The 27587-nt window shown below is 40.7% G+C and overlaps 1 protein-coding gene across 7 annotated transcripts in view; it reads left to right on the top strand.

Annotated features, from left to right (window-relative positions):
* The window catches only part of aplp2 (amyloid beta (A4) precursor-like protein 2), a 47881-nt gene extending 20808 nt beyond the window's left edge, over window positions 1–27073 (top strand). The window contains exons 2-18 of one of the 7 annotated variants that reach the window (XM_072452992.1): window positions 4575–4748; window positions 5768–5897; window positions 12142–12254; window positions 12633–12853; window positions 13175–13371; window positions 13751–13918; window positions 15546–15679; window positions 15979–16044; window positions 16679–16837; window positions 17255–17383; window positions 19215–19314; window positions 20032–20208; window positions 22184–22219; window positions 23502–23584; window positions 24559–24639; window positions 25259–25414; window positions 25492–27073. In XM_072452992.1, the coding sequence (XP_072309093.1) occupies window positions 4575–4748; window positions 5768–5897; window positions 12142–12254; window positions 12633–12853; window positions 13175–13371; window positions 13751–13918; window positions 15546–15679; window positions 15979–16044; window positions 16679–16837; window positions 17255–17383; window positions 19215–19314; window positions 20032–20208; window positions 22184–22219; window positions 23502–23584; window positions 24559–24639; window positions 25259–25414; window positions 25492–25593 (2226 nt within the window). In that variant the 3' untranslated portion in view covers window positions 25594–27073. Of the gene's footprint in view, window positions 1–4574; window positions 4749–5767; window positions 5898–12141; window positions 12255–12632; window positions 12854–13174; window positions 13372–13750; window positions 13919–15545; window positions 15680–15969; window positions 16045–16678; window positions 16838–17254; window positions 17384–19214; window positions 19315–20031; window positions 20209–22183; window positions 22220–23501; window positions 23585–24558; window positions 24640–25258; window positions 25415–25491 lie in introns of all 7 variants that reach the window. The other 6 variants (XM_072452991.1, XM_072452997.1, XM_072452996.1 and 3 more) reach the window with 6 other exon arrangements.
* Window positions 27074–27587: the final 514 nt, after the last annotated feature.

Raw genomic sequence — 27587 nt, 5'->3', positions numbered from 1 at the left:
GCGACAGCACGAGCCGCGGCTCGCTTGGCCTGCCGATACCCCTCGATGACCTCCGGAGACCTACAAGCCAGAGTGGCCTGATAGGCCTCCTTCTTCAGTCTGACGGCATCCCTTACTTCCGGTGTCCACCACCGGGTTCGGGGGTTGCCGCCACGACAGGCACCGGAGACCTTGCGACCACAGCTCCGCGCAGCCGCATCAACAATGGAGGCGGAGAACATGGTCCACTCGGACTCAATGTCCCCAGCCTCCCCCGGGACATGGGAGAAGCTCTCCCGGAGGTGCGAGTTGAATACCCTACTGACAGAGGGCTCCACTAGACGTTCCCAACAGACCCTCACAATGCGCTTGGGTCTGCCAAGTCTGTCCGGCTTCCTCCTCCGCCAGCGGATCCAACTCACCACCAGGTGGTGATCGGTTGACAACTCTGCCCCTCTCTTCACCCGAGTGTCCAAGACACGCGGCCGGAGGTCTGATGACACGACAACAAAGTCGATCATTGACCTCCGGCCTAGGGTGTCCTGGTGCCATGTGCACTGATGAACACCCTTGTGCTTGAACATGGTGTTCGTTATGGACAATCCGTGGCTAGCACAGAAGTCCAATAACTGAACACCGCTCGGGTTCAGATCGGGGAAGCCGTTCTTCCCGATCACCCCTCTCCAGGTGTCACTGTCATTGCCCACGTGGGCGTTGAAGTCCCCCAGTAGAACAACGGAGTCCCCGGTCGGTGCACTGTCCAGTACCCCTCCCAAGGACTCCAAGAAGGCCGGGTACTCTGCACTGCTGTTCGGCCCGTAGGCCGCCACAACAGTGAGAGACCTGTCCCCCACCCGAAGGCGGAGGGACGCGACCCTCTCGTTCACCGGGGTAAACTCCAACACGTGGCGGCTGAGCTGAGGGGCTATCAGCAAGCCCACACCAGCCCGTCGCCTCTCCCCGCGGGCAACACCAGAGAAGTTGAGCGTCCAGCCCCTCTCGAGGAGATGGGTTCCAGAGCCCAAACTGTGCGTGGAGGTGAGGCCGACTATATCTAGTCGGTATCGCTCAACCTCCCGCACAAGCTCAGGCTCTTTCCCCCCCAGCGAGGTGACATTCCATGTCCCCAGAGTTAGTCTCTGTGTCTGGAGATCTGGTCGCCGAGGCCCCTGCCGTCGACTGCCGCCCAGATCTCTCTGCACCGGCCCCTTATGGATCCTCCTGCGGGTGGTGGGCCCACGGGAGGGCGGCCCCACGTCGCTCTTTCGGGCTGTGCCCGGCCGGGCCCCGTGGGGTAAGACCCGGCCACCAGGCGCTCGCCATGGAGCACCCATCCCAGGCCTGGCTCCAGGATGGGGCCCCGGTGACGCCGATCCGGGCGACGTAAACTGCCTTGTTCGTGTTGTCATCATAAGAGGCTTCTGAACCGATCTTTGTCTGACCCGTCACCTAGGACCTGTTTGCCTTGGGAGACCCTACCAGGGGCATGAAGCCCCCGACAACATAGCTCCCGGGATCATTCGGGCACTCAAACCCCTCCACCACGTTAAGGTGTCGGTTCAAGGAGAGTATAATATCAGGTTAAGTTATTATCTGGTTGATGTCTTGTTTTTTTTCGCAGGCCTCCGAGGAAAACATTTGTCTGTAGGGATGCAAAATATTTGTGTATGATATTTGTGGTGTGCTGCTTTTTTATACACCCTTGTAACCCTTTGTTTTTTATAATATATCCTTGCAGCAAATACTGCATTCTGTGCTGTGAAGTTTGTATTAATTTGGCATAATGTTTGCCTTACAGTATTTGTCTGTGGTTGGTACTACGGCTGGGTATTGCCTGTATCCCGTGTTTTAATTAAGTAGGCTAATTTGGCCATGTGACTACAATGCCAGATTGTAGGCCCATGGCTACGTCAATTATTTCAATAAACTATCAACTTATTTCAAAATTTTGATTAACTCGTTGCAGCCCTAGTTTATTCATATTTTAGGTAATCTGGGTGACCATATAAAGGTGAAATGAATTGAGAAGCCACACCAGGAAACACCATGTGACCTATCAACTTACCGGTATTTTGTTTACTAAGCAAATGGGGTAAATGTTTAACTATCCTCCCTAGATTGTTTGTAATATTATTCTGAAACGGACTGACTGAATGAAGAAAGAATATCATTTCGTTTTAATTTCTAACTTTCCTGTTTTTGTCTAATATCAGAAACCTTGAGAGAGAAGAATCAGATACCAATGTCTAGATCAGTCTGTGCTCACATTATCGTTTGAAGTATTGCTTTGATTCAGTTAAATTTATTTTTCCACACTATCTGGCCACAGTAACACCCTGTGCTCAGGACACAGATGTCTCTCGTGCTACATTAGAGTCGGTCTTCTGGAGGAGTGAGCAGGAATGAGGGGGAGGAGAGCAAACAGGCGTGTGGTCGATACAGAGGTGTGGAGCTGGACCAGGTCATTGGACAGGAAAAAGCTTGGGTAATGCCACGTACTATGGCTGTAGGAGGAATGACGATGTAATCATCTAATTGTAACTATTTGACATGGTTACAATTAGATGGCAATCATGCAAACAATAGATATAAATATTGTTTTGTACACCTACATTGTTTTGTACTATAGATAGACCTGCAACGATTAGCTGAATGATTGTGACTTGTCACTTTTAAAATGTGCACTTTGAACATTATCCTGCAAAAATGTAATTAGAATGATTTTACCAAAATCATGCAGCCCTGGATCAGTGTTTGCCAGAAGAATCTAAATCATGCTGCTATAATTACTGGACTCGTACGCCTGTATACCAAGTCATTTAGCCTCCTTAGACAAACAGAATGTGGCTGCAAGCAGTTATTGTGAATATTGTATGAAGCTGAGTGTGTTTGGTCTGTCTGTGCCTCTGTGGCAGGTCGCACACTGCAGCCAACGTCTGATTACACAGCACTTGTTTTGTTCAGCTCCACTCTGTTCTGCCCCTTTTATCAGCCCGCGAGCTGTGCACTTTTAGATGGCAAGCTTTGTTGAACACTGTGTCGCTGGTGTTGCCTCTTCAGCTGTTTTTGTATGGTATCTTCATGCTGCTCACTGACTGCGCTTCGGGCATTGGAGCAGGAAAACACTGCATCAATTTGGTTTCTCTATCTCGCTCTCAGAGCACAGCCTGTTTATTCAGCCTGATGTTGTTATGACAATCGAGAAAATATCTGTCCCGGTCCACTTCCTGTCCAGAGACTCCCTGGTGTAAGTGCAGGGAGTTTTGCTTGCTTTGTCTGCATTGTTGTAACCTAGCTATGACTGTCTGAATAAGTTATTGCAATTAACAAATTCAAAATATTGACTGTATTATTCTTGAATGAAATGAAGAAACTTTATTTCATTTATTTTAAAGATTTTTCACCTGGATGCTTTATTAGATGGGAAAGCACAGCGTGAAATGGGAATGAGACTGCTGAATGGCATGAAGTACATTATCGAGAGCCGGATACAAAGTCACAACGCTGCGGTCTGCCCCACACCAACATGTTTTCAGTTGTATTTCTCTTGTATATTGGGATTTTTTAATGCATTTTAGAGCATTGTAATATTTTGTCCAGCTAATGAATATTAAAATGGTCAACTTATTATTTTAAGCGTTGATTAGTCATAATTATAATAATTATTATAAGTAGCCCAATACTGGAACCTTTTAAGTGAAACCCAGCCTTACAAATGTTTCTTTCCAATGATTTGGAAGGATCACTTTATCATTACAAGGACAAGACCACAACAGAAATAACACCATTTTATACCATTTTGTCAAACGATTGGGCCGTACACAAATATATTTCGTGATGGATTGTGATGTCGATGTGATGATTTGTGCGGCGTCTCGGTTGAACTTCTTGTTTACATTGAGTAATATATTATCTGGAGGACTGAATGAGCAAAGCTTCACCCTCTGCTTGGAATGTCCTGCTTGGTGAGGCATGACGGCTGCAGCTCTGCCTCTGATGCTCTGTGCGTACGTCTCCGAGTCTAAAGGGCAGTGGGGCTCAAACACAAATCTAATCCGAACCAGGCTTGTTTAACAATTCACCTGCTCAAACAGTTCCAAGAGGCAATTAATTTGTGTCCTGTCTTTCTTTCTAAGGTGAAGTGTTGAGTTTCTGTAGCAACAAAAGGTTCACTGAGGTTGTTCCATCACTACACAAATTAAATTTATCTAGTGTACAATTGAATCTATTAAGCTAGAAAAGGTTTTAATTTGAAACTTGTATTCTAACAGCAACATTGTCAATTCACTGATGAAACTTGCACCACAGTGCTGCCCGGTGGTCGAGCAGTTAAGGCTCAGCACACGTATGTCAGGCTCCTAGTGCAGCCGGCCGCAGGGTCGTGAGTTGGATTCCCAATTCCGACAATTTACTGCATGTCCTCCTTCTCTCTTATCCCCAATTTCACTCTGAACCTTCCTGTCAATATAGCCTACGAGCCAATCTTTAAAAAAAAAAAAAAAACTGGTGCAGTGGATGGAGTTTATTAAGTTGAATTTCATTGGACTTGGAAAATGTTGTTCAAGACTAATCCACCCATTTGTCTTGTTCTACAGGCACTAGCAGCCAATGCCGGCATAGGGTTTGCCGTGGCTGAACCGCAGGTGGCCATGTTCTGTGGAAAGCTCAACATGCACATCAACGTACAGACCGGCCGCTGGGAGCCTGACCCCTCGGGCACCAAGAGCTGTGTAGGAACCAAAGAGGCCGTTCTGCAGTACTGTCAGGAGGTGAGTGTACACAGACTACCTTTTCTGATTCTGATTCTGACTGCAACAGGACTGAGAAAGTTACAGCTAAATGATTTCTTCCTCTTAGAACCTGTAAGTGGATGGTATCTTGCCTGCCCAGCCAAGACTCTGACTTTGCAATACTTACAAATACTATTTATAGTCTCCTCAATTTTCAATAAGCATAATTGACAGTGTGTGCGTCACAACAAACACGATGACGATGAATAAAAAAAATAGATCACAATCCGAGAAATAGCACAGATTTCTAAAGAGTCAACAAGCAAAGCACAAAATTCGGTAAATCTGAGGTGCACATTTTGCATCCAATGATAGGAGAATATTCAAGAGATATGTGACATGTGCTACAAATGAATGAATTTTTAGGTGCAAGTGGACATTTTACGTTCAAACCTGTTGGCATGCTAGAAGAAAATATACAAGGATTTTGGCAAGGACAAAATTGTGATGGCTACATTAGCTGGTCACGGCATATCCAAAGCTGCAGCTATTGTGGGATGTGCGCATTTGCAAAGTGGTTTAGGTCATGCATTTATCTTGAGAAAACGGGTTCCGTTAGCAGTATGAAATTAGTTTATTACACATGTTGCTGCATATTACCGGCAGGGATGAAAGTATGTCATGGATAACATACATTCTTCCTCCCTCATTACGTTTGAGAAGACTACAGATACTTTAATATTTTCCCGCATTTGTTCCTTCCTTGCTATTAGATTGCCAGCATTAGTGTCATGTTTATTACCCCGGCTATCTAAGAAAAAAAGACAAAGCTTACATTTTCATGCAGCTTCCCCGACAGCTTAAGATGCATTTGTTGATGACATTTTGATGGCATTCAGGCAGAGCGTGAATTGCATGCTCTTTCATGGATGAGCAGATGGCATCTAGAGAGTATACTGTGTGGATTAAAATGATCCCATTCAAGCCCTACTCACAGTTTGCAGTGTGTCTCCATTCGCAACACTCATATTACAGTTTCTGCTTCCTTCCTCCAACAGATGTATCCTGAGCTCCAAATCACTAATGTGGTTGAAGCCAACCAGCCAATCCGCATCGAGAACTGGTGCAAGAAGGACAAGAAAGTGTGCAAAGGACATGCCCATATTGTGGTGCCTTACAAATGTTTAGGTAAGCTTCAACACCAAATCACTGCTGGTTCAAGGACAGTGTGACTCTATGGTCCTCATCCTTCAACATTAGATTATGATGCATTTTAGCCATCAGAGAGGAAGAAGTGCAGGAATAGGGTCGTGAGATCCGGTTGGCTTATCCTGGCCTTGAGCGGCACATTGAGAAGGCCCAAGAAGGATGAAAGCTAAGCGATGGCTTTGGGGCAAGCCATTATTGCAGGAGAGGCTTGTTGAGCAATAAAGCACAATCTTATTTTCTCCCCCAGACAGTAGCCATAAACTGCACAGACACACAGGGTCAGAGAGGGAGGGAGGTGGGCTGTGTTGTCATACGCTCACTGTGAGCTTCGGGGTCTGCGGTATCACAAGAGGGAGAAGTGGCCACAGGGCTACATTCTACTTTATTAAATCTTAGACTTTTGCAAGCTTCACAGTTATGCACACCGGTTTACAGATATACAACCCACTTCTTTTTCATGGGTACCCCCTTAAAACACAACACAAAATAAACAACAAACATAGGATACTAAAACACAATTAAAACATTCAATAAAATTAACTAATACATAAAAAACACATTTACACATACAATATGAGATCAAATTATTTAAAACAAGTGCATCGGCACTGCAGGTAGTCCTGAGCAGTTCTTTGAAATCATTAAAAGGCATCAAATGATTTAATTAAAAAGGTTTTGGTGTTTTGTTCCACATGGAGGGAACAAAGTTGTTGAAAGCCATTTTCCTGTCTCAGTTTGACACGATTGGGATTGTAAGATAAAAATGTCCTGAGACCTCAAACGGTGAATAACTGAACTGATGTGCAATAAACTTGATAAATAATCAGGCAAAATGCCAACTAGAGTCTTATACACAAACAAAAGGCAGCGCTGTTCTCTTCTTGCTTCCAACGATTGCCATTCTACTTTAGAACATAATTCACAGTGATGAGTTCTGTCTCCTTCTCCTGTAATGAACCTCAAAGCTAAATGATAATCAATCAATCAAACTTATTTATAGAGCACAATTCGTACAAAGCGCAATTCAAAGTGCTTTACAATGTTAAGACACATTTAAAAAATAAAAACACTATGCAGTTTATAAGAATATAAAACAGTGTATGTCAAAATAAATAAATAAAACTGAATGATACACTGTTGCTGTAGAATAGTACTATGCCCTGGTCTAAATCCAGACTGGTAGCTATTTAAAATGGAATATTTGATTAAGAAAGCACTCAGGTGGTTACTTATAAGCTTCTCCAAGAGTTTTGCTAGGCAGGATAGTTTGAGATTGGACGGAAATTATTCAAATATTTTTTCTGGCCTCCGTTGTGCAAAAGCAGTTTTCCATAGTAATGGGATACTTTCAGTGTGAATTGTGAGATTAAAAGCACAAGTTAAACAATTTACTATTAGTGTGGCTGATAACAAATCAGGGTGTCGGCTCCAGTGGACTTTTTTAGATCTATAGAGAGCAGAATATTTAATACTGTGTAAAGGGCTTAAGGGAAAATACTTGATCATCTGGTCTATTCTCATATATTGGGGTAACAGCAACAGATGGAGTGGCAGCATCAAAGATATTTGAGTCAGAGTCCATAAAGTTCTGATTAAACGCATCTCAAATATCTTTTCAAATAACTATATCAGTTAATTGAATCTTTAATAATTTAATTTGGTTAAGAGGGAGTCGAATTTTGCGATAGAGATAATTGTTTGCCAAAATTTTACAGAATTGCCATGTAATTCTGTGAAAGTTCTGACGTAGTAAGATGTTTTGGCTTTAAGAACCGTAGAGACATATTTATTGCGCTTGTGCTGATTTGGTTGCCCTGGTTTCTGAATACTGATACTGATACTGATAGAATACTCGTGGCAAAACCAATGTCACTATAGTACAGATCAGACAGAAATGCTTGTTCATTAAAATGTTTATAGGACCTTTTAACAGTTATATTTGATTTGGCTTTGATACATTTTGGGACAGTGGTCACTAAAATCAAGAGGAGAGACACTACTATAATGGTAATTCTGAGGCTTGTTGAAATGGTGCTTTTCCACCTATTTTGAAACTGAACTTTCTGACAGACAAAATATAGTTAGATATGACAAAACAGCCAGATAAAAAGTTCTTTACATTTTGGTAGACTTTTTGGACAATATATTGAGCAAAAATACTTAATTTTGCTTATTATTATTTGTTGGTTCTTACGATTATATTGTGACCTGAATAATCACGATAATCAATCAACCTTATAATCTTGACATCCCTACAATGGGGTCAAAACCTAATTGTATAATTCTGGGTAGAGGCGTTCTACACCCACTCACAAAAACGTACATTTATTGTATTTTACTTTGGGAGCAGGGATATATTGAAATTGATGTTTATTCACATTATTTAACTTCATACTGTATGTGTTTTGGACACTGCTGGATCCACACCAACACAACTGGCCTCTCGTCTGAGTAGATTTGAGATGTGCCAAATCAGCGTCCTCCTCACTAATGCATTGGCCATGAGGTTGTCTGTCTCAGCCTTATTTGTTTTATCCGGCACCACATCTTTTTTATGAATCAGCACAGTAGCATAGTCGTTTAATTAAATCAACCCCATTAGTTCATCAGGAATAATTAACCACCCTTGTTTCCTTCCGTTGTTGCACATTTTGTCATCACTGGTAAATATCTATAGTTTTAGGTTTCCCTGAACAATGAAAAATGTCTCTGCTATTCTTGGTAGAGAAAGCAGCGTGGTCCATGTAGTTGGGGGTTGGGGAATCTTTTTAGAGGCTTTTGAATTGTTATGTAATGGGGCATGTTTATTGGGGGTGTGGGAGGTTCAATCATATGGTACGAGCCACAACAAATGTTTATGCACTTCTGTCATCTCTTGTTACCTTCACATAAAAGTGCTATTATATGGGCTGTTAAGTAATAAATGTTTTACATAAAAAAATGTCAGTTTTAGTACTGATAGAATTGTATTTCAGTGTAATTGAGGTGGTTCAAGCATTTGTCTGAGCACAAACTCAGGCAAGATACACCCATTGTCCTCTCGAGTTACAGGCTAAAGGCCAAATCATGTGTGAATGGTTTGCTCAAGCAAACAAAATGGAACTGGAAAACAAACAACAATCTATGTAAAATGTATTATTTGTCATGGTTCATTGTATTTCATAATAATTTCCTCATGATGAAAGATAAGTTTCACTTGCTGGGTCATTACAGGTATAGCAAATTGCTTCAGACTGTAAAGTTGCAGTTAATCTTTTTACTGAGTTATATTTGCTTGTGAGATCTGGCTACTGTGCCTTGATTTTGATGTCGATTTAACCTTCCGGTTTGTATTGTTACAATAATGACACTTGGGTGAGACCACTTGGGGTTAAATTAGAATATAATTGTATTATTGGTATCATAAGCACATGTTAACTAATTGTCTTCTTAAATAAGACATCTTGAATTTCATTAATTATTTCACTTTTTTAACTGAACTATTTTGATATTCAATATATTAAGGCCACTGATGAACATAACTTACGGTAAGTTAAATGCGCTAATGAAAAGCACATTTGCATTTATGTCAATTTTATAGCGTTATAATAATTATGTAAAATTCTAAGAAATTAGCTCAGTAAAGGTATATTATTATTTGCGTATTTTTGTGCAATAGCTCAGCAGCACAATCCCTCTGTCCTCACACAAAGCAGGACAAATGAATGTGATTTCTGTTCTGTGACAGCCTAATCCCTGCAGCATGATGTCTTTGTCAAACAGCGGAGGATTATTTTCCAGACTTTTTATGATTGTGGCTCAAACGGTGAGAGCAGTCAGTGGTAAATGTACGGCTGGGTGTGGTTTGTGCAAAGAGAAGCCTTTCACAGATTGAATTATGGGTAAACACAACATAAAACCCAAGACAATAGTTTCAAGTGGGTATTAGCAGAATATGAACAAATGGAAAAACATAATGTTAAATAAAATACATAGAATAAAATAATGAATATAAAATCATCAGCCGTGTGATGGCTAACATAGTGGAAATTATTGCTTTTTATAGAAAATGTATTGCTGTTGTTAAAGTTGAGCTTTGAAAGCATAACAAACTCTCAAATTAGTCATAAATAATGATTTGCTTACTTTTGTTTGTGTATTTAGATGTAATGATGATTACATTGCATTAATACATGGGGCTCCTGTTTTGAGACCCTTGAGAGATAATAAGCATACTGTCGACAGGCAGATCGTAAAGTGGAGTTTAATTAAATTCTCCAGCTCCCAGTGCTCGAGCTATCATTGGTTTAGTGAGTGTAGTCATACCTCTTCACTACTTACTCGAGCGTGCTGCATGAGAAGAGAAATGGAGGGTGTTTCATCTGTGGATAGACGAAAGGTTACAGGAAAGTCAAATAGAGTAGAGTGGATGAAGGAGGCGTCAAAGAGAAGGGACAAACGCAATACTGCACACAGAAATGTACAGAGTAAAGCGCGTGTAGGGCTCACAGCTGCTGCCTGAACAGTGTCATCCATCACCCACTGCAGCATGACACCTACTGTACAACCAAAACATGCTGTGGATGTGTGTGCGGAGATGAAAGGAAGACAATGTGAATGAATCCGTTTTGCTGCTGGTTCCGGAAGAGTTGATGAGGAGAAATGATAAGGCCATTTCCTGTCCAGCTTTGACTGAAGATTTATGGAAGGTTTTACATGGTTAGCATTAGTACAAAGCAAGTTAGACAAGTATTTTATAAGGTTATGCTATTTGATTCCAAGTCTAAATTGATTTATAGAGGATGACGTCTAAAGCAAAGAACTAGTGCATCAGTGGTACAGAAACTCTTAAAAGACATGTCAGTCAGTGGTTTCTTACATTTATGTATATGATTGTCACTGCTTTTAAAGATATTCTATTATATTCTATAACAATGGTACAAACTGTAAGAATTTACAAATTCTATGACGCATTATATGACGCAAGTACTGCATAAGTCATCATTTTAGGACGATGCCAAAATCATATTTTCATTACCAGCACAAAACATTAAATTATGAGAACACTATTTCCTTTATAATCTCATTGGTAAATATTTTTGACACATGCCCCAAAAGTGTGTCTAAATGTTGTTGTGGAGGTACAGGTCTTTGTGGCCAGGGAGAAATCAAATAGTGGTGCGCTGTTAAAAGGGTGTTACTCTACCTCCTGGGCGGGGATGAACAGAGCAGCTGCAAAGGCCTCTGCTATTTACAGTTCTCTTCCTGTCCAACCCTCTTATTTTCCAAAACACTGCGCCGACGGTCTGGCTTTGCTTCAGCGTATTGACTCCTGACGGTGGGGTGGCGTCAAAGCACCAAATGAGCGGTTAGGACAGATCCCGGCCCTCCCCGTCAAACCTTGAGACCCTCATTTCAGTCTGCAAATTCCTCAGACCCTCCGGCATCATGACCTTTACTTTAGTTTGTTCTGAGCATATATTATTGTTGATGGCTTTGTTTGCTGGCGAATACTTTGCATCTGCTTTGTTCGACAAGTTCTTCCATTATATGCTATGTGAACTTTTCTTTTTCACTTTAGTCAATGTTATTTCTTTTTAGCCTAGTTGGAAATTCTAGTAGTCATTGTTAAATTTGTAAAATAATTAAAATGTCTATTGTTAAAAACTGTATTTTAAGTATCTGTGGTTGGTAATCAGATTTTAAATAGTAATAGCAGTAGTTTGCCATAGTCACAGTAAAACAAAATACTGAAATAGAATAGTGTTAATTAGCGTTAATCGCTAAAGTATAGATTGCTTTGGTTTTCTTTTAAATCTACACACCTCCCAGTCAAATTTGAGTGTGTATTTTAAGTAATTATTGAATTTTGTGAAATTTAATTTGCTCTACGGCTGTGACATTAATACAAATCCGCCTAGATATTGGATCTATAAATCGTTCATCCCATTTAAAATCCAATTTAATTAAGTTGTCAGCAATCTAATATCTTGTTTTTCCAGCTGCCATTTTGATTGGAAAAGTAATATGTCCTTTGTCAGAAACTGGCAAAGTTTGAGTGTTTTTGACATGTAGCAAATAAAGTATTTTATAATGGGTTTTGCTTGTGTCTGGCACATTTTTGACTCTTTTTCGGTCCTACTTGCTTCCTTTTTATGAGCACTGACCAGTCCAGCAGGCAGGAGTTTAGCGGTAAGCAGATTGGGGCCTGACTAACGGCCCATTTGTGTGGTTTCTGTTACAGTGGGTGAATTTGTGAGTGATGTACTTCTGGTTCCAGAGAAGTGCAAGTTCTTCCACAAAGAGAATATGGACATGTGTGTGAGCCACCAGCAGTGGCACGGCGTGGCCAAGGAGGTAAGAAACACGAAAGCTAATGCCACAACATATTTATAACATTGTGGAAAATTAGCAGGTAATATCTGCCATATTTTGTGGTGGATGCCAATTCCATAATTTAAATGAATTGTCAATAGTTTATTCACAGTGTCAGTATGCGCAGCATCAATTTGAATGGTCCTTGTTTCAGACCCTAATCACATTACTGTCAAGGCAATGCAGTTAATCCCAAGAGAAGACGCACAGATGTCCTTGAAGTTGACCTTATAGCTTTTATTCGCAGCTAACATAGACCTCTCAAAGCACTCGAGTATCAGATGAGACTTTGATTCAAAAACGCCTTTTGATCTTTAAAGCATCGAGCATTTTAATACATTTTTGCTCTTCTCGTTCTAGGCATGTGTCAAGAGCTCCATGGTGCTCCACAGTTATGGCATGCTCCTGCCCTGTGGCATCGACAAGTTCCACGGCACTGAATATGTCTGCTGCCCCGCCACACGATCGGAGGAGGCTGCCGCTCCACCCCAGCCCGCTCAGGAGGAGGACGCAGATGAGGAAATCGAGGATGAAGAGATTGATATGGTTGACCTAGATGAAGATGAGGTGGTTGAAGAAACGTGAGTGAAAATAATCTCAAAATGATAGAAATTACTTTGTAAGACATTTTTCTTTTGCTTAGAAAAAATCATTGTGCTTTCCACATGGCCCATAGTTGAAAGGTTTATCCTAACAGCTTTCTATATACAGTATGTGTGAGTGGCTGAAAATGGCTATAAAACTTGTCACGTTGTTTCGGCGAAGGGCGGATATTAAGGCCATCTGGATGAATTAAAGCCCTGTGACATTGACCTATGGGGAGTGCTCAGCCTTGTTTGATAAATCACACATGCTTTTGGCCAACGCCCCTCCACTCAATCATTCTCTTCTCCGTTTCACAGTGAGGCGCCTGCTGCCGAACTGCCCACACAGAAGGGGGAGTCTGCTCTAGAGGAGGAGGATGAGGAGGAAGAAGAAGAGGAGGACGAGGAGGAGTACCACTACGTCTATGAGGATGAAGATGTAGAGAAGGAAGAATCGGACAAGAAAGAAAACAGCCGCATGTCTCAAGATGACAAGATTCTGGAAGAGGTCAAAGGTTTGTTAAAGACGTGTTTAATGGAGAAGTATCTTGGTCAACATCGACGAAATGGTCACAAAAAGTTACATTTTGGAGGGCGACTATATTGAACCAAAAATAACCATTTCAGTTAGAGCAGTAGACGAACAATTAATAGTTGCTCAGTGGGAATGGTTGTATGCCTATGTTTCACCCACGAAGGAAGATTAAGGCACTGATGTCTCAATTGAATGTGCTTTTTGGATAGACGTTGACACCAGATTGTCCTTGTAGTTATTTGCTTCTCCTTTTAAACAAATCACATTTCTTATATCTGAGTTTTGACTATTGAAAGTTGTTAGTTAGATTTGAGTGACGTCCTCAATGGCCGGTTGACTAACTGGCTGTCCCCTGGCAGCCGTGTGCACCTTGGAGGCAGAGACTGGTCCCTGCCGTGCCTCCATGCCTCGCTGGCACTTCGACATGAGTCAGAGGAAGTGTGTGCGCTTCACATACGGGGGCTGCGCCGGAAACCGCAACAATTTCGACTCAGAGGAGTACTGCATGTCCGTGTGCAAGCGCCTCAGTAAGTCTCTCCTCAGACTGGGACCAGCTTTACTAACCCTCTCCAATCTTTACGTTTCTCCTGTAGACTCCATCCATTCCATTTTCTACCGCTTGTTCCCTTTCGGGGTCGCGGGTGACTGGAGCCTATCCCAGTGACTTTGGGCCTTAGGCGGGGTACACCCTGGACAGTGGCCAACTTGTCGCAGGGCCAACACAGAGACATAGACATAGACACGCAGATAACCATACTTCACTCTCACATTCATTCACTAGGGCCAATTTAGAGTCACCAATTTTGCCCAACACATGCATGTCTTTGGACGGTGGGAGGAAGCCGGAGAACCCGGAGAGAACCCACGGTAACACGGGGAGAACATGCAGACTCCACCCAGAGAGATCATGTGATGTTTGTCTGGTCCGGGAATCGAACCCATGATCTCCTTCTTGGGAAGCAAGAAGGAGGCTAACCGCCTTTGCCACCGTGCACGTTTAAATGTAAACATCATTCACACCAACAATTTTACATTTAATATATGTGAATCACTTTGTTTTTTGAACAAGCCCCTATCCAATTTAAAACTACGCTGCCAAATGACGTGACATTTTAGAACAGTTTTTTATATCACCAGCATGAAATCCAATCTTATTAAATCAAGATGTTGTTGCACCAAAATGTCAGGCCGACAGAATTTCTGTCAAAACATTTTATTGCAGAACTTGGGCAATACATTTTCCAACTAAATTTAATTAATTTGATATCCACGTTCTGAATAACTAAATAAATTGTCACATCAAATCCAGTATTGCATAAAGAGACTGCTCAGACTGTGACAGAGCAGATATGTATTTATTCATTCAAAAGCAAATCTGGTTAATGCCCTGCAATTATTATTTTTAACCATGTGCGACAAACCTAATCTAAGTTTTTCTATGAAACATTTGTTATAAAGAAGCACTTTACTTTGCATCATTCATTCACTCCTACTGATGCCCAGCTGCTATTGTAGCCACAGCTGCCCCGGGTAGACTGACGGTAGCGAGGCAATTAATTGGCCCCTCTGACCACCCCCAATCACTCTATCACACACCATATTCATTCATATTTTTAAACCACTTTTTATAACGGCAGAGCGAAACTTCTAAGCAAGCACAATCTTTCATGGTAGAAATGTGTGTTTGTGTATCCATCTGTATGCCTCGTTTTCTGTTGTTCTCTGTTGTGCGTCTGTGCCATTTTATTTTTCAAACTGTCAGTCTCTCACAGATCACTACTGTCATTTGTCATAAAGCTAACCTCGGATATAAGCTACATTTTTTGTTTCAAACAGACTTGCAATGTTAAGCTGAAGGAGCTTTTTATATTCAGCTCAGAAAGAGGCCATTGTCTGAATATTTGAGAGGGGGAGTCCTGTGTGAACCCACTGACCAAAATCCTCTGGTCTTACTTAACCTAAGACCTGAGAGACATGAAAGACAACGATGTAAATTCCACAGTATCTAAAGAGCATGGCAATGAGGGGAGTCGTTTTGTGACAGTCTGTAGTTTCTTTCTCCTCTGCTCATTCCTGTCAACTCTAGCGTACTTGTCTGAATCAGTTGGGTGACGTTTGCCATTATGATCATCAGCTTTTATCTTTATATTGCAGTCCTGCCCCCAACTCCTCAACCCACAGACGATGTAGACATCTACTTTGAAACCCCAGCTGATGACAAGGAGCACAGTCGCTTCCAGAAAGCCAAGGAGCAGCTTGAAATCAGGCACCGCAACCGCATGGACAGGGTGAGTAAGCAGGTGTTTGCCGCCCTAAATTTTTGTTGTTCAAAAATGTCTATTCCTTGCAGACGGAACAAATCCCTCGTAAAACAAATGAGCTGTAGTTGTTTGTTATTTCTATAATTCAGCTATTAGTCTCATCGAATCTGTGCAAGTCATAAAAAAGTTGTGCCTTTCTATTTAAATGTCAAATAATTGGAACAATGTCCAGTCTAGTGTAGTTTTTTTTTTTTTTTTTATATAAACCTGCCTTTTCCAAATCACTTCTTCACCTTCTGCCTGGCACTCATTTCCAGGTTCGAAAGGAGTGGGAAGAGGCTGATCGTCAGGCTAAAAACTTGCCTAAAGCCGAGAGGCAGACATTGATCCAGGTAAGACACAGATCCTTCGGCTGGGACTGCCTCTTTGTCCCTTATTATCACTTACACCCCACAGTCGGCTGCTGACTGTGCTATTAAAGATAGCTTCTCCTTGGCTGCTCTATCTTTATCACTGTGAGGCTAAACCAGGACATGCTGTGAATTAAGGACCTCTAAATGAGTAACGTTTGATGGCAGTGGTACAATGAATGAGCCAATCTTTTATGTTATAGTTCAAGCTGACATTTAAAATGGGACTAAACACCTAAACTTGACCCACAGCCTCACTCCAAATGAGCTGTTAAACTGGGCAGTGCCGATGAACTACATTCCAAGATTTATATTGACTCGTTATTGAATTCTGTACTGTATTTGAGTAAGATTTTAGACAAGCTGTGATGATTTAACAGTGGGGCCAGAGCATTATTCCCAATTGCAACACTTAATGTTTTATCTGTTGTGTTGTTAGAAGAAAAAACAGAACTTTGGTTGGCAACGTTTACCATTCAAATCATTAACTTTTATCTGTTGGTCATAATGTCATAGATTGGACTATGTTACAGTGCAAATGTACTGTATAAAGGTTGGTTGGCTTGGCTCTGGGTAATTAGTATTGTTTTATGTATGTTTTGTATGTGTTGTTCAGCATTTCCAGGCCATGGTGGAGTCTCTGGAGGAGGAAGCAGCCAGTGAGAAGCAGCAACTGGTGGAGACTCACCTCGCTCGGGTGGAGGCCATGCTCAACGACCGTAGACGTCTGGCCTTAGAGAACTACCTGGCCGCTCTGCAAGCCGACCCACCCAGGGTATATGCCACAAACTGACCCACAGGATAACAAACAGTCTGTCTCTTCTTAATCCGTAGAGTTATTTTGTTCTTGACCCTTTTCTGCCTGGAAATATAATTGGACTGGCTAATCTCAAATGCCGTAAAATGACCTTATGCCAAGTTGCTCTTCATGACGAGATGCGAATTCCACTGCCACTGTCAAATTTTTTGTCAGTCACATTTAAAATCAAATGTTATTATGCCTTCTCTGACTTTCTGCTGTGTTTCCTATTATTCTCTTTTATTCTTATCAATATTCAGCAAATTGTCATATGCCAATAACTGCAATAGTCCCAGACACCTCTAAAGACAGTGTTTTTGAACAAATTAAAGAAATCAACACAGATTAACTACAGCTAAAATGAATATTCTTCTTCTTCTTTTTCATCCCCAGCCTCATCGCATCCTCCAGGCCCTGAGACGTTACGTTAGAGCTGAGAACAAGGACCGGCAGCACACCATTCGTCACTACCAACACGTCCTGGCTGTGGATCCGGAGAAGGCTGCTCAGATGAAGTCACAGGTCAGTGTTTTCAATAATTCGTCATGTTTACAATGTATTGATGTGAGTATTGTCTGCTTTTTTGAAATATTAACAAATGCATAGTAAAATCCCCTTATGGTATTTTTACTATAACCATCCAGTTTAAACTCTACAGTGCTCCACATCAATACATTTTCTTGGCTGAAGCTTTGCCATTTTGCATCCGCCTCAGTACTTCTGAAACATCCTGCTGTGCTCTTCTCCGGTTCTTCCTGTTGGAGATGTAATGATCCCCGTGGTCTCGGCCTCTCTGTACTCCGCGTGTAGGAGTTGGGAGCGTGTCTGTCTTTGAGTTTGAGTCCAGGAGAAGCAAAGAGGCCAGACTGGTCACTTACTCTTGAGCTGCAGATTAGCTTTGTACCAGTCTTGTATTAAAGGGCTGTTGGATGTGTTTGAGTCGCTGCTCTTTTAGCACATTTATAGTCGCTGTAATCCCTCATTCATCCAGGAGCGCTCCATCGTACAAAAAAAAATGCTAACCTTTTTCTACGATACCCCATTTATAGTTACTACACTATTTCACATAAACCGACTAATAGAATAAGATATGTACTGTTACAGCACGCAGCAAATGAGTCTTAGGTTATGATCATTTGTCTGCTCCCAAAGATGTAGTTTAGGTTTACTGTTGTTCTGGAGCTCATTGTCAAAATTATGGTAATGATGTGTCCTCAAAACAGACATTTGCTGCTAAAGTGTCAGACATGGGGCTACACAATATTGGACAAAATTGCTATATGCAATGCAGCTTTTAATGGTTTTGACAATGTAGAAGTAATTGTTTGAAATAATCATGATCACAATTATAGGCCAAGTAATCCTGATCGAGCAGCCCTACCGTATCCTAAAGATTTTCAGCTTAATTGTCAGGTACGATTTAGATATTGCTTGCTGCGTGTCTATAATGAGTCTGGACAGTTCTGTGCGAGCTCAATTGGAGAGGCGGTGTTGCCATCTGTTGCTGACCATCGAGCACTACAGGTCTTTAGTAGTAGGACACAAACGGCTCGGCCCTGCCAGGAGCCGGTCAGGCCTGTCTGCAGCAGTGCTTTATGTTGTGCCAACCCCCTCTGGCAGCAGCACTGTGGAAATTTGGTATTGTCCTTTCCTAAACATCATATTGCTGAATAGCGTTTGAACTGTGTCAGTGCAGAGAGGGTGTTACATTTGTGTTCAGTTCTGACACGGCAGTCTGTGGAAGCTGCCAAATCTTTTCAAAGCTTCAACTATCATTTGAATACTGCAGCGTTGTTCGTGTTAGTGGAAAAGTTTGAGAAAGTCTTGCTTATTACAGAGTTGTTTTTTATATGAATTTTAACTTTTGGTACTCATAATGAATGACTGACGACTGACTTTCTGATTGTTGGTTGCTGATGTATTAATTAACAGCTTTTAGAGTGATGAAAAATGGAAGATTTTTTCTTTTCTGTCACAATATAGTATAGTTCTCCAAAATAAATCCACCCATCTTCTTCCATTTATCCAGATGAATAAACCCCAAAAGTTCATTGCCAATTGCATATGTCATCCATAATTTTATAACAGTAACAGTATATCAGATCAGAAGGTATTCATAGTGAATTAAAGTTACAGCAACATTAGAATAAGTAAATGAATGGGAGATTTTATTTATAGGAGATCTTCTACTGAAAGTGTTTTTCAGACTTCCTATAAGTGATCTGTTCTTCTGTATCTACCTCTGTATCTACCTGCGTTGCACCAATGAAATTTCCCCATGTGGGACAATAAAGGAATATCTTATCTTATGAATAAATGATTGAAATCAAACAAATTAAACTGTTGGTTTCAGGTGATGACCCACTTGCGTGTGATTGAAGAGAGAATGAACCAGAGCCTGTCTCTGCTCTACAAGGTCCCATATGTGGCAGAGGAGATTCAAGATGAAATTGGTGAGTCTGCAGGCATTTGTGCCCAAATAACAGGATATTCTTAGCACAAATCTAGGTATTGTCTCTTGGCTTTGTTTGCAAACATTACAATGACATTTTTGTTCAATAATCCATTTCTTCATCAATTTTAGTCACATGTAGCACATTTTCATATTTGTTTCATTTTTAGTTCAACAAAGGAGCGGTAGCCACTCTTGTGGCATAGATTAAAGTGCAGCGTGTGTGTGGTGACAGAACTGGGTCACATCCCAATGCATCCTGTTGGGATATGCGCACATTTCCGCACAAAGCACTCAGGAAAATACAATTGTAATTGGTGTTCAGCAAGATTGGGGACAACCTTGTTTTATTGCCGGCACCAACAAAAGCTAAATTAATTAATTGGAGCAAATTATTTAAATGCCTCTAATGTTGTCACAGTATCAACAGTGGTCGCCGGTGGTGCAGTGGTTTAAGGTGTTGCTCATACTGAGGAAAAAGCCTGATTCCATTACGAAATAGATGCCTCACTTCACACTTTAATTAAATGATTTTGTCGTAGTTGTGATTTATTTATTTATTTTTCAATATCAATACTGCATTTAAATAAGTACCAGTATCTAGTTTTGTCAATAAGTATCCGGGTATGGATTTTTTTCACAACCCTAATCGCCTCATGCATTAGGTTGGTAGATATTTGACTACATCGTATAAACTGACTATTTCTTTGTGTTGCAGATGAGTTGCTACAGGAGCAGAAGGCAGACATGGATCAGTTCCTTTCTTCAATCTCAGAATCCCAACCAGACATCACAGTATCGTCTGAGGAGAGCGTGGAGGTCCCTGTGTCAGAGATCATTAAACCTTACCGCCCCATTCAGGTCAACACCCTGGGGTCCCGACCAGAGCCTGAGGGTGAGCCTGCTACTCATGTGTTTTCATACATTTACCCGTAGAAACCAAATTCAAGACGGTGTATGCTTTTGTTTCATCCTTTTTATGTCATGTGGCAGTTGAAAAAAAGTGTTGTTGTTTAATTGATTAACTAGGCAATAGTGTCTTACGGCTTCTTCACACTAGAGGATTTTTTGCCAGATTTTAAACCCACTCTGTGAATAACGTTTGTAGCGGCTCCGCCAAAGTAATTTCCGGTTCAGTTTGTCAGGCTTTTCAGCAATGTCTCCTGAAACTTAAAATTCCATAAATTTGATGTATTTCTTGGCAACATTGTTACTTCTGGAGTGCTAGCAACCTGGTAACAAGTAGCCAGATGAGATGAGCAGTGGAATGCCGGACTAGAAAGGAGCAGCCGTTATGCACAGAGTGAATTTGCCTCTCCACAAGTTCGGCGAGGCAGTGATTCTCTTAATTTGTCATGGCACTCTTCATGTCTGTGTGGTCAATGTTATTCTGTTACGGCTATTTGTCAGGTCGCAGCTCGCAAACCTCAAACTGTGGTTCCTAGTGACAACTGTTGAAATGGCACGAATGAAACCAGCAGTTTGTGCAAACATTTTCATAATTCATCTGTGCTACAGTGACTGTAACAGGATCCTTACCTCCAATGAATATAGCACTCTCCTGGGTTCATTTATAAGCAGGGTTTAATTCAGACATGTTTCTTCTTTTTATTTTATTTTCACTCTAAAAAGGACTGCATGGAAAAGCAGCTCACACTCGCCTCGTATCCTCATGCATTTGTTTTCATTACACAACCCATTTGATAACATGACGCTTGCGTTCTCCTCCGCTTGTAACACATCTTTTCCTGTGTGTTGTGTGGCGGTGCTTCATGTGAGTGCGAGACAAATAATAGTTGCAAAATGTTTTCATGTGCGTGGTCTGCAAACTTTGTGTTACGGCTTAACATCGCAGACGATTTTAAAACCCTCTAATGTGCAGCCGGACTAAATCTACACATTTTTCATTAGTGAACTAATTATTTGATCAGGATTATAAGAATATATAGGCACAACAGCAGAAAGAAGAACACTTTTAGTGAGTAAGCTTGAGCCTTGAGAGTGATTGGACAGTTTAATCTTTTTACCACATAAAATGATTAGGAGCTCATGCAAAATAACTATGTACACAGAGAAGCATAGAATCTTCATGAGCTTTTGTCTGTGCCATGGTCCGCACCATTTAATGGATGCACTGGGCATGTCTTTAGTCGATCATGAATAAGGGCTGCTAATTATGAAATATATATATATTATTATCATAATTGGAATCTCAATTAGTCAAACAATGATTTGCTTAGAGAGAATGCAGGGCATCAATGCGCCAAGAATTAAGAGTGATTAAATGAAAGTAGGTGACAAATATCACACTTTTCCATTTAAAGAGATGCATACATGCACATTGAACGCTTAAATTATTTCTTTCTTAATCTTAATTGCACAGCCCTACTAAGAATTATTTTATTTTGTCAACTACAGCCCTGAACACTAATGTAATTCCTGTATGACACTTGATTTGGATTGGTTTGTGCACAGTAATCAATGGCCCAGTCCGAGTGTGACAGAGAGGCCCCAGGTGCGGGTGTATTTTGAGAAAATGAGCAGTTATCATCTTCATCATTATTCTGTGATAAATGAGTTTTGAAAAAAGTACTTGGTGTGAGTGGGCTTCTAACAATAAATCCACAGAGAACATTTCCTGCACACATCAGCACCCTGCAGGCCACAATGTAGAACTTTCTAACCCAAATGAAAGGGCTTCCTTTTTTGAGTTATCTGTAAAATTAACTCGCCTCCATGCGTGGCTCCTTTTCCTAATCAATTAACACAGCTTGACGATGCTGCCTTTCTCTGCTCACCTACGTTTTCTCTGTTCTCTCCTTCCCCTCTTTTGTTCCTCTCTTTTTCTGTTGCTCATTTTGAATGCCAAGGAGATCTATCCGATTCCCCACGTGCCTTCAAGAAAGGTTGGTGCCTTTGCTGCATCTTGTTTTTCCCTGGCTCCTCCTGTCTCTTCAGCTCCCACGCCATTTACAGCTCCTGTTTTCTTACTCTCCCTCCCCTTCGGTGCAGTTTGACATACTTCACCATCACATTGTATTAGAAACCATTTGCTAGTTTATTTTTACTCATTTTCTTTTTTGTAACTCATGAGCGGAGTGGTTGGATTTAAATTTCTAAGATTGAAATTTAAGTTTGTCAGTAGTGAAAATGTAAAAGCCCAGTCCCCTTCCAATAAATTACTTGCTGTAGATATCCCAAAGTATTCAAGTATCATGTTGCTATTAGATACTGTGCAAATTGTTGATATAGTGTGAATAGAACACCAAAATATTTTTGCCTTATTCTTGCCTTAACTCTTGCCTTATCACCTCACGCCTAACCAAATGTTTTATTTATATAAATTATTGTTGGATTCTGCGTTCGGTTTCAACATATGTGTGCTATTGTGTAATGTTATAACTGTTTCTTTTTACTTGTCCAAATTCAGTCCATCCGGCCATTATATTAGGGCTGGGCGATGTGACAAATGGCTAAATGATATGTTTTGTTTGTTCTGTATATTATTTAATCTTAAATTGTCTTGAAAATAGGAAAACTATACATAAAGTATAAAGAGTATAAATTCAATTTTCCATTATTAATGTACATTTATGGCCTGCTCTTGATACAGTAATTACTTCATTCCCATTCTGCTGTACTGTGCTGCTGCATGCACACTGCAGAGACATGGCTGATGTCATTGAGCCTGTGAGCACACTGCATTGTTCTTTATTTAATGCAACGCTCTTGAACTCCACAGCAGCAGACTGCAATAACTCTAGAGCAGCCTATATTGTTTAGGGGACGTCCGTGGCTGCCGCGCACTCGCTCCCCTCAGCTTGTTATTTATTTATGGCAGATCTGGCGGGCTGTGTATTAATAGCTCTTATGCCTTTTTCAGTCTTACATTGTAGCCTAGTTTTACCTCAAAACTAATTAATAACTTTCACTCTCAGTTAATCACGTAAATTGATTTTTATGAATACAATAAATAGTGGTCGAATTTCAGCTCAGTTTTTATGGAAAACTGAGTTGCTGCACAGAGCTGCCTATGTAAGCTGTATCAAATAAAGGCCTTTGTTTTCAGAGATGCCCAGTAGAGATGAGGCGACGGGGTTGTATGCCTCTGTTCCACTGCCCCCCACCATCCTGCTTTGTGGTTATTTGTCTTGCCCTGGTATTGACTGTGCTGCTTACCTCCTGCAGGCTCCGCGATGGCAGGTTTGGACGGGCTTATTGGTGCTGAGGAGAGGATCATCAACAGCAAGCCCAAAATCAACAGCAATGTGGTAAGACACCCATCGATCTGTCAGTTTGCTGTTCAAGCATTTGCTTTCCTACATGCTTCATGGTTTGGCTTTGTTCAGTGGAGTAAAATTGTTCAAATAAATACAAATTTGAACTCTGTATTTAAGATCTTCATAATTTAACCCTTTTGCCTCATTGCAATATTGGTATTAAATGTGAACAAAGATTCCCATAATGATTCACTTTAATGGTGAGGTTGTCTTATGAATTAAAATATTCTGTTTTGAAGCATCAGGGTTAAAGTGTAGCCAAATGAATGGGTTCACGCTCTGTAACTGACATTTTAGTTTTGACATTTTTTATAAATAAGTATAAGTATTATAAGTACAATTAACTATGTTGTCATAGTTACAAATCTCTACAGCGTGTGTCCTTCCTTGGCAAGACAATCCTTATTCAAATCAACTTTAGGCTCTGTTCTTGCATGAGCTTTACCTGTCCTGAATCACTCCCCCCATAGTATGCAAACAGTTGAGTGTTTTTGTTTTGCATGTTTATCAAACATTAACTACATGTTACTTTGCAAGTTTGTGACTGCATGTTTGTCTTTGTAATTTTTGAAATGCTCTTTTATTTTTTTTAGATTTAACCAATCTGGGGTTTTATAGCACACAGCAGTGATATGTCTCTAGACAGCTCCGTCTCTAAAGCAGATTTCGTTCTGCCTCTGAACACTCACTTCACTTGCAGTGCTTCACATCATTTAAATTAGAGCTTTAGCGGCTTCAGTCCGTTAAAAAGACATCCTAAGGGTCTATGGATGCCTGCAATCCCTTCCCTCTTGTCTTCTAGATTGTACAAGATGGCTCCAAATGTACCATCATACTGACAGTGTTCCTGTTAGCTTAGCTCCTGCACATTGATATGGCTCTCTTCAGCTCCTCACTTATGATGCACTCAGTTTCACACACACATTGTAGTGGGTGTAACCTGGACTCCCTGTCTGTGTTGACAGGTGATTGATGAGTCTCTGGATGTTAAAGAAGTGCTTTACAGTGCAGAGAGAGTCAGCGTTATGCATGGTGATGAGCTGATGGTGAGTACAGCGGCGCCCTCTGCTGACCTCTCTGGAGAACTGTACTATTCTACATTGGGAGATAAACAGCAAGGAATGCGATCTAGCATATCCAATAACATGCAGCTGAAATCTGCATTAGCAATACTTTAGCATCGTTACTCCAGTTTTGAAATATTTCTGTACATTTTGCTTATTTCTGCATGAGTGCATGTGAAATGTGATGTTTCTGAATGCAACAGTGAAAGTGGGTGTGAATCCACACAAACTGGGCATTCGCAGTTTTTGTGTGAAAACAAGTGGGAATATACTCATATGATCAGATTGAATCATATGTGATACATTACTTTGTGAAAATGGGTGCAGTGATTGTGGTTTGGTGGAAAAAGTTCAGTATTACACAAGCCTCCACTAAGACACATTTATTGCATGTAATTGTTAAGGCGTGTCTCCTCAGTAGGTTTATGAAATATAATTAATCCAACTACTACTAATAGTGAAACTGCAATATATCTATAGATTTTTAGAGTAATTTCTGGCCTACTGTGCAAGCCTACCTTGTATTGTTCTTTTACAAGTTGGATGGGTTTGTTATTGTGGCGCAGTCATAATCTAAATTGGTCTCCTGTCTTCTTGTCAGGAGCCATACCGGCCCTTGGGAGCAGACTTCAGCTTCGGGAGCAGTGCTCTTATTGGCCTGTTGGTAATCGCTGTAGCTATTGCAACCGTGATTGTGATCAGCCTGGTGCTTTTGAGGAAGAGGCAGTATGGCACCATCAGCCACGGCATTGTAGAGGTGAGTCAGCTGCCACAAATTAAAAGGTTTGTTATGATATTGTAATACATAAATGTCTGAACATCTTTGTTTTTTAGGTTGACCCTATGCTGACGCCAGAGGAGCGCCACCTCAACAAGATGCAGAACCATGGCTATGAAAACCCCACCTACAAATACCTGGAGCAAATGCAGATCTAACACAGGCCACTGGGGGCACTGGTGTTGCACCAGAGGAGGAACACATGCGTACTACTGACCAAGAACATATGTTGCTAATGTTATAATATGTTTGCATATAGCCAAACTCCATTTTCTGGTTTTGAAACAATCCGTAAATAAGGCTACTACTACTTCTACTACTGCTACTATTGTATCATAGAGCTTGTTTTGATCATGTATTTTTAAACAGGTAAAAATGTGATTCTGCAAAAGTTTCTGTAATAACCAGGATGTAAATCTTTATTCAGATGTTTTCTTCAAAAGTTGACAACTCAAGACAAAAAATACTTGTTTTGAATCACCATCTTTGACTGCAAACCCAATTCCTCCATGAATTGTTAATTATACAGTTTTTGATGGTTTTATGGTTTTACTATCAGTAGACTGCTTGTATATGAATGGTCTTTGTACCAACTGAATAGCAAAATGTCAAAAGAGCAGAACTGAAACCATTTTTGTTTGTTTTATGATGACAAAAGAAATATACAGTATAAATATATATAAGAGTAGATGTTTTTAATCCATCTTTTTCCAAGGAAGAGGTTGTGAGTTGCAAGCACGCTTTTGAGTGCAGAAAGTGTGAACAGGCTCCCAGCTCAAAATGGGAGACACTGAACCAACTACATGAATGCTATTGTAGCCCAGTTATATTTTGACACCTGTAATCAGAAGAATGACAACATATGAAGTAATGCATATTGACTAGACTGTGCCGAGAATGTATGATGAAATGGTAGAAAGAAATTTCCACTGTCCTGCTGTAAAAAAGAGAAAAAAAGAAGAAAAAAAAACAGGTGTGTCTGACTAATATACTAAAGCAAATTTGTATTGTTGGCTTTGCTGGTTCTAAAGCCCAAAGCTCTGTGATGTTCATTTGTAGCATAATTAGACCACGTTTGTTCTCAGTCAAATGTGTCGTCAAATTTGGGGTTAGTTTGTGAAGGGGTCCTAAAGGAGGCTTTGGCTGGCCCTGGATCTGCTGGAGGGCTGTGCAGACAGACACACAGAGAACAAAGGGGCTTGAAGAGCTGGTTTCTGAATAAAAAGCTAACTTGTAATTGTATTTTTACAGATGGAGAATGATAAAAATAATGTCTACCCAATGACCCTCTTAACTCTTAGTATTGTCTTTGTATGCCTGTATAGTTGATGTTGCAATCATGGCTTTTCCAGAGGACCTTCTGTGACGTGCATTGTTCTTATATGAAATTCTATATATTTCTAAGTTGCTTTTTTTTTTTTTTTTTTTTCTATTCGTTTCTCTTTCTGTGACAGTATCTCTGTATGTGACTGTCTCACTATGCACCCAAACAGCTTTGATCTTGTAACTGCCTGCTTGATTGTGGGGCGAGAACTAATATAATATACATATTAGTGATTTTAAAATATTGATTGTCACCAATGGAAACCGATTTATGAATACAAAGGGGATACACTTCAATAAACTCACAACTTCCAATTGTTTGTTTGGTTTCTTTCTGATGCAAAGCTTAATCGTATCAATGTAAAAACCTTTAAGTGGAAAAGTCACAGTGTCTCTGGTGGTCTCGTCCCTTTTTCTAAGCTCGGGTCCTCTACCAGAGGCCTGGGAGCCTGAGGGTTCTGCGCAGTATGTTTGTATGTTTCCACGCCTTCTCCAGCTCTTGTCTGAGCCCTTGGTATTTCTATGGGTTCTTATGTTTCTTTTTCCTGATGTCATTACAAGAGATTGTTTATTTTTTAGGTTATAAAGACAAATGTTAGACATTAGTTGACAGACTAACTATTACAGGTTAATGTTTAGTTTTAGTAGAGTTATTGCGCTGAATGCTGTTTCTTCATCTGGGTGGTAAAATCGTGTTGTACAGTAGTCCTACAGGTTATTTTGTGGCACAACCAAGTTTCAAAATTATGTGTGTAATGGTGATAATATATTGCCTGGCATCTTACTGAGTCTGTATATTCAATGTAGTGCCATAGGCTACAAGATCTCA

Source organism: Eucyclogobius newberryi, unplaced genomic scaffold, assembly GCF_026437365.1.
Source record: "Eucyclogobius newberryi isolate DKJ021-1_F unplaced genomic scaffold, fEucNew1.0.hap1 SCAF_10, whole genome shotgun sequence".
NCBI lineage: Eukaryota > Metazoa > Chordata > Actinopteri > Gobiiformes > Gobiidae > Eucyclogobius > Eucyclogobius newberryi.
The sequence above is the reverse complement of the archived record's forward strand: the minus strand, read 5'-3'. Positions and strand labels throughout refer to the sequence as shown.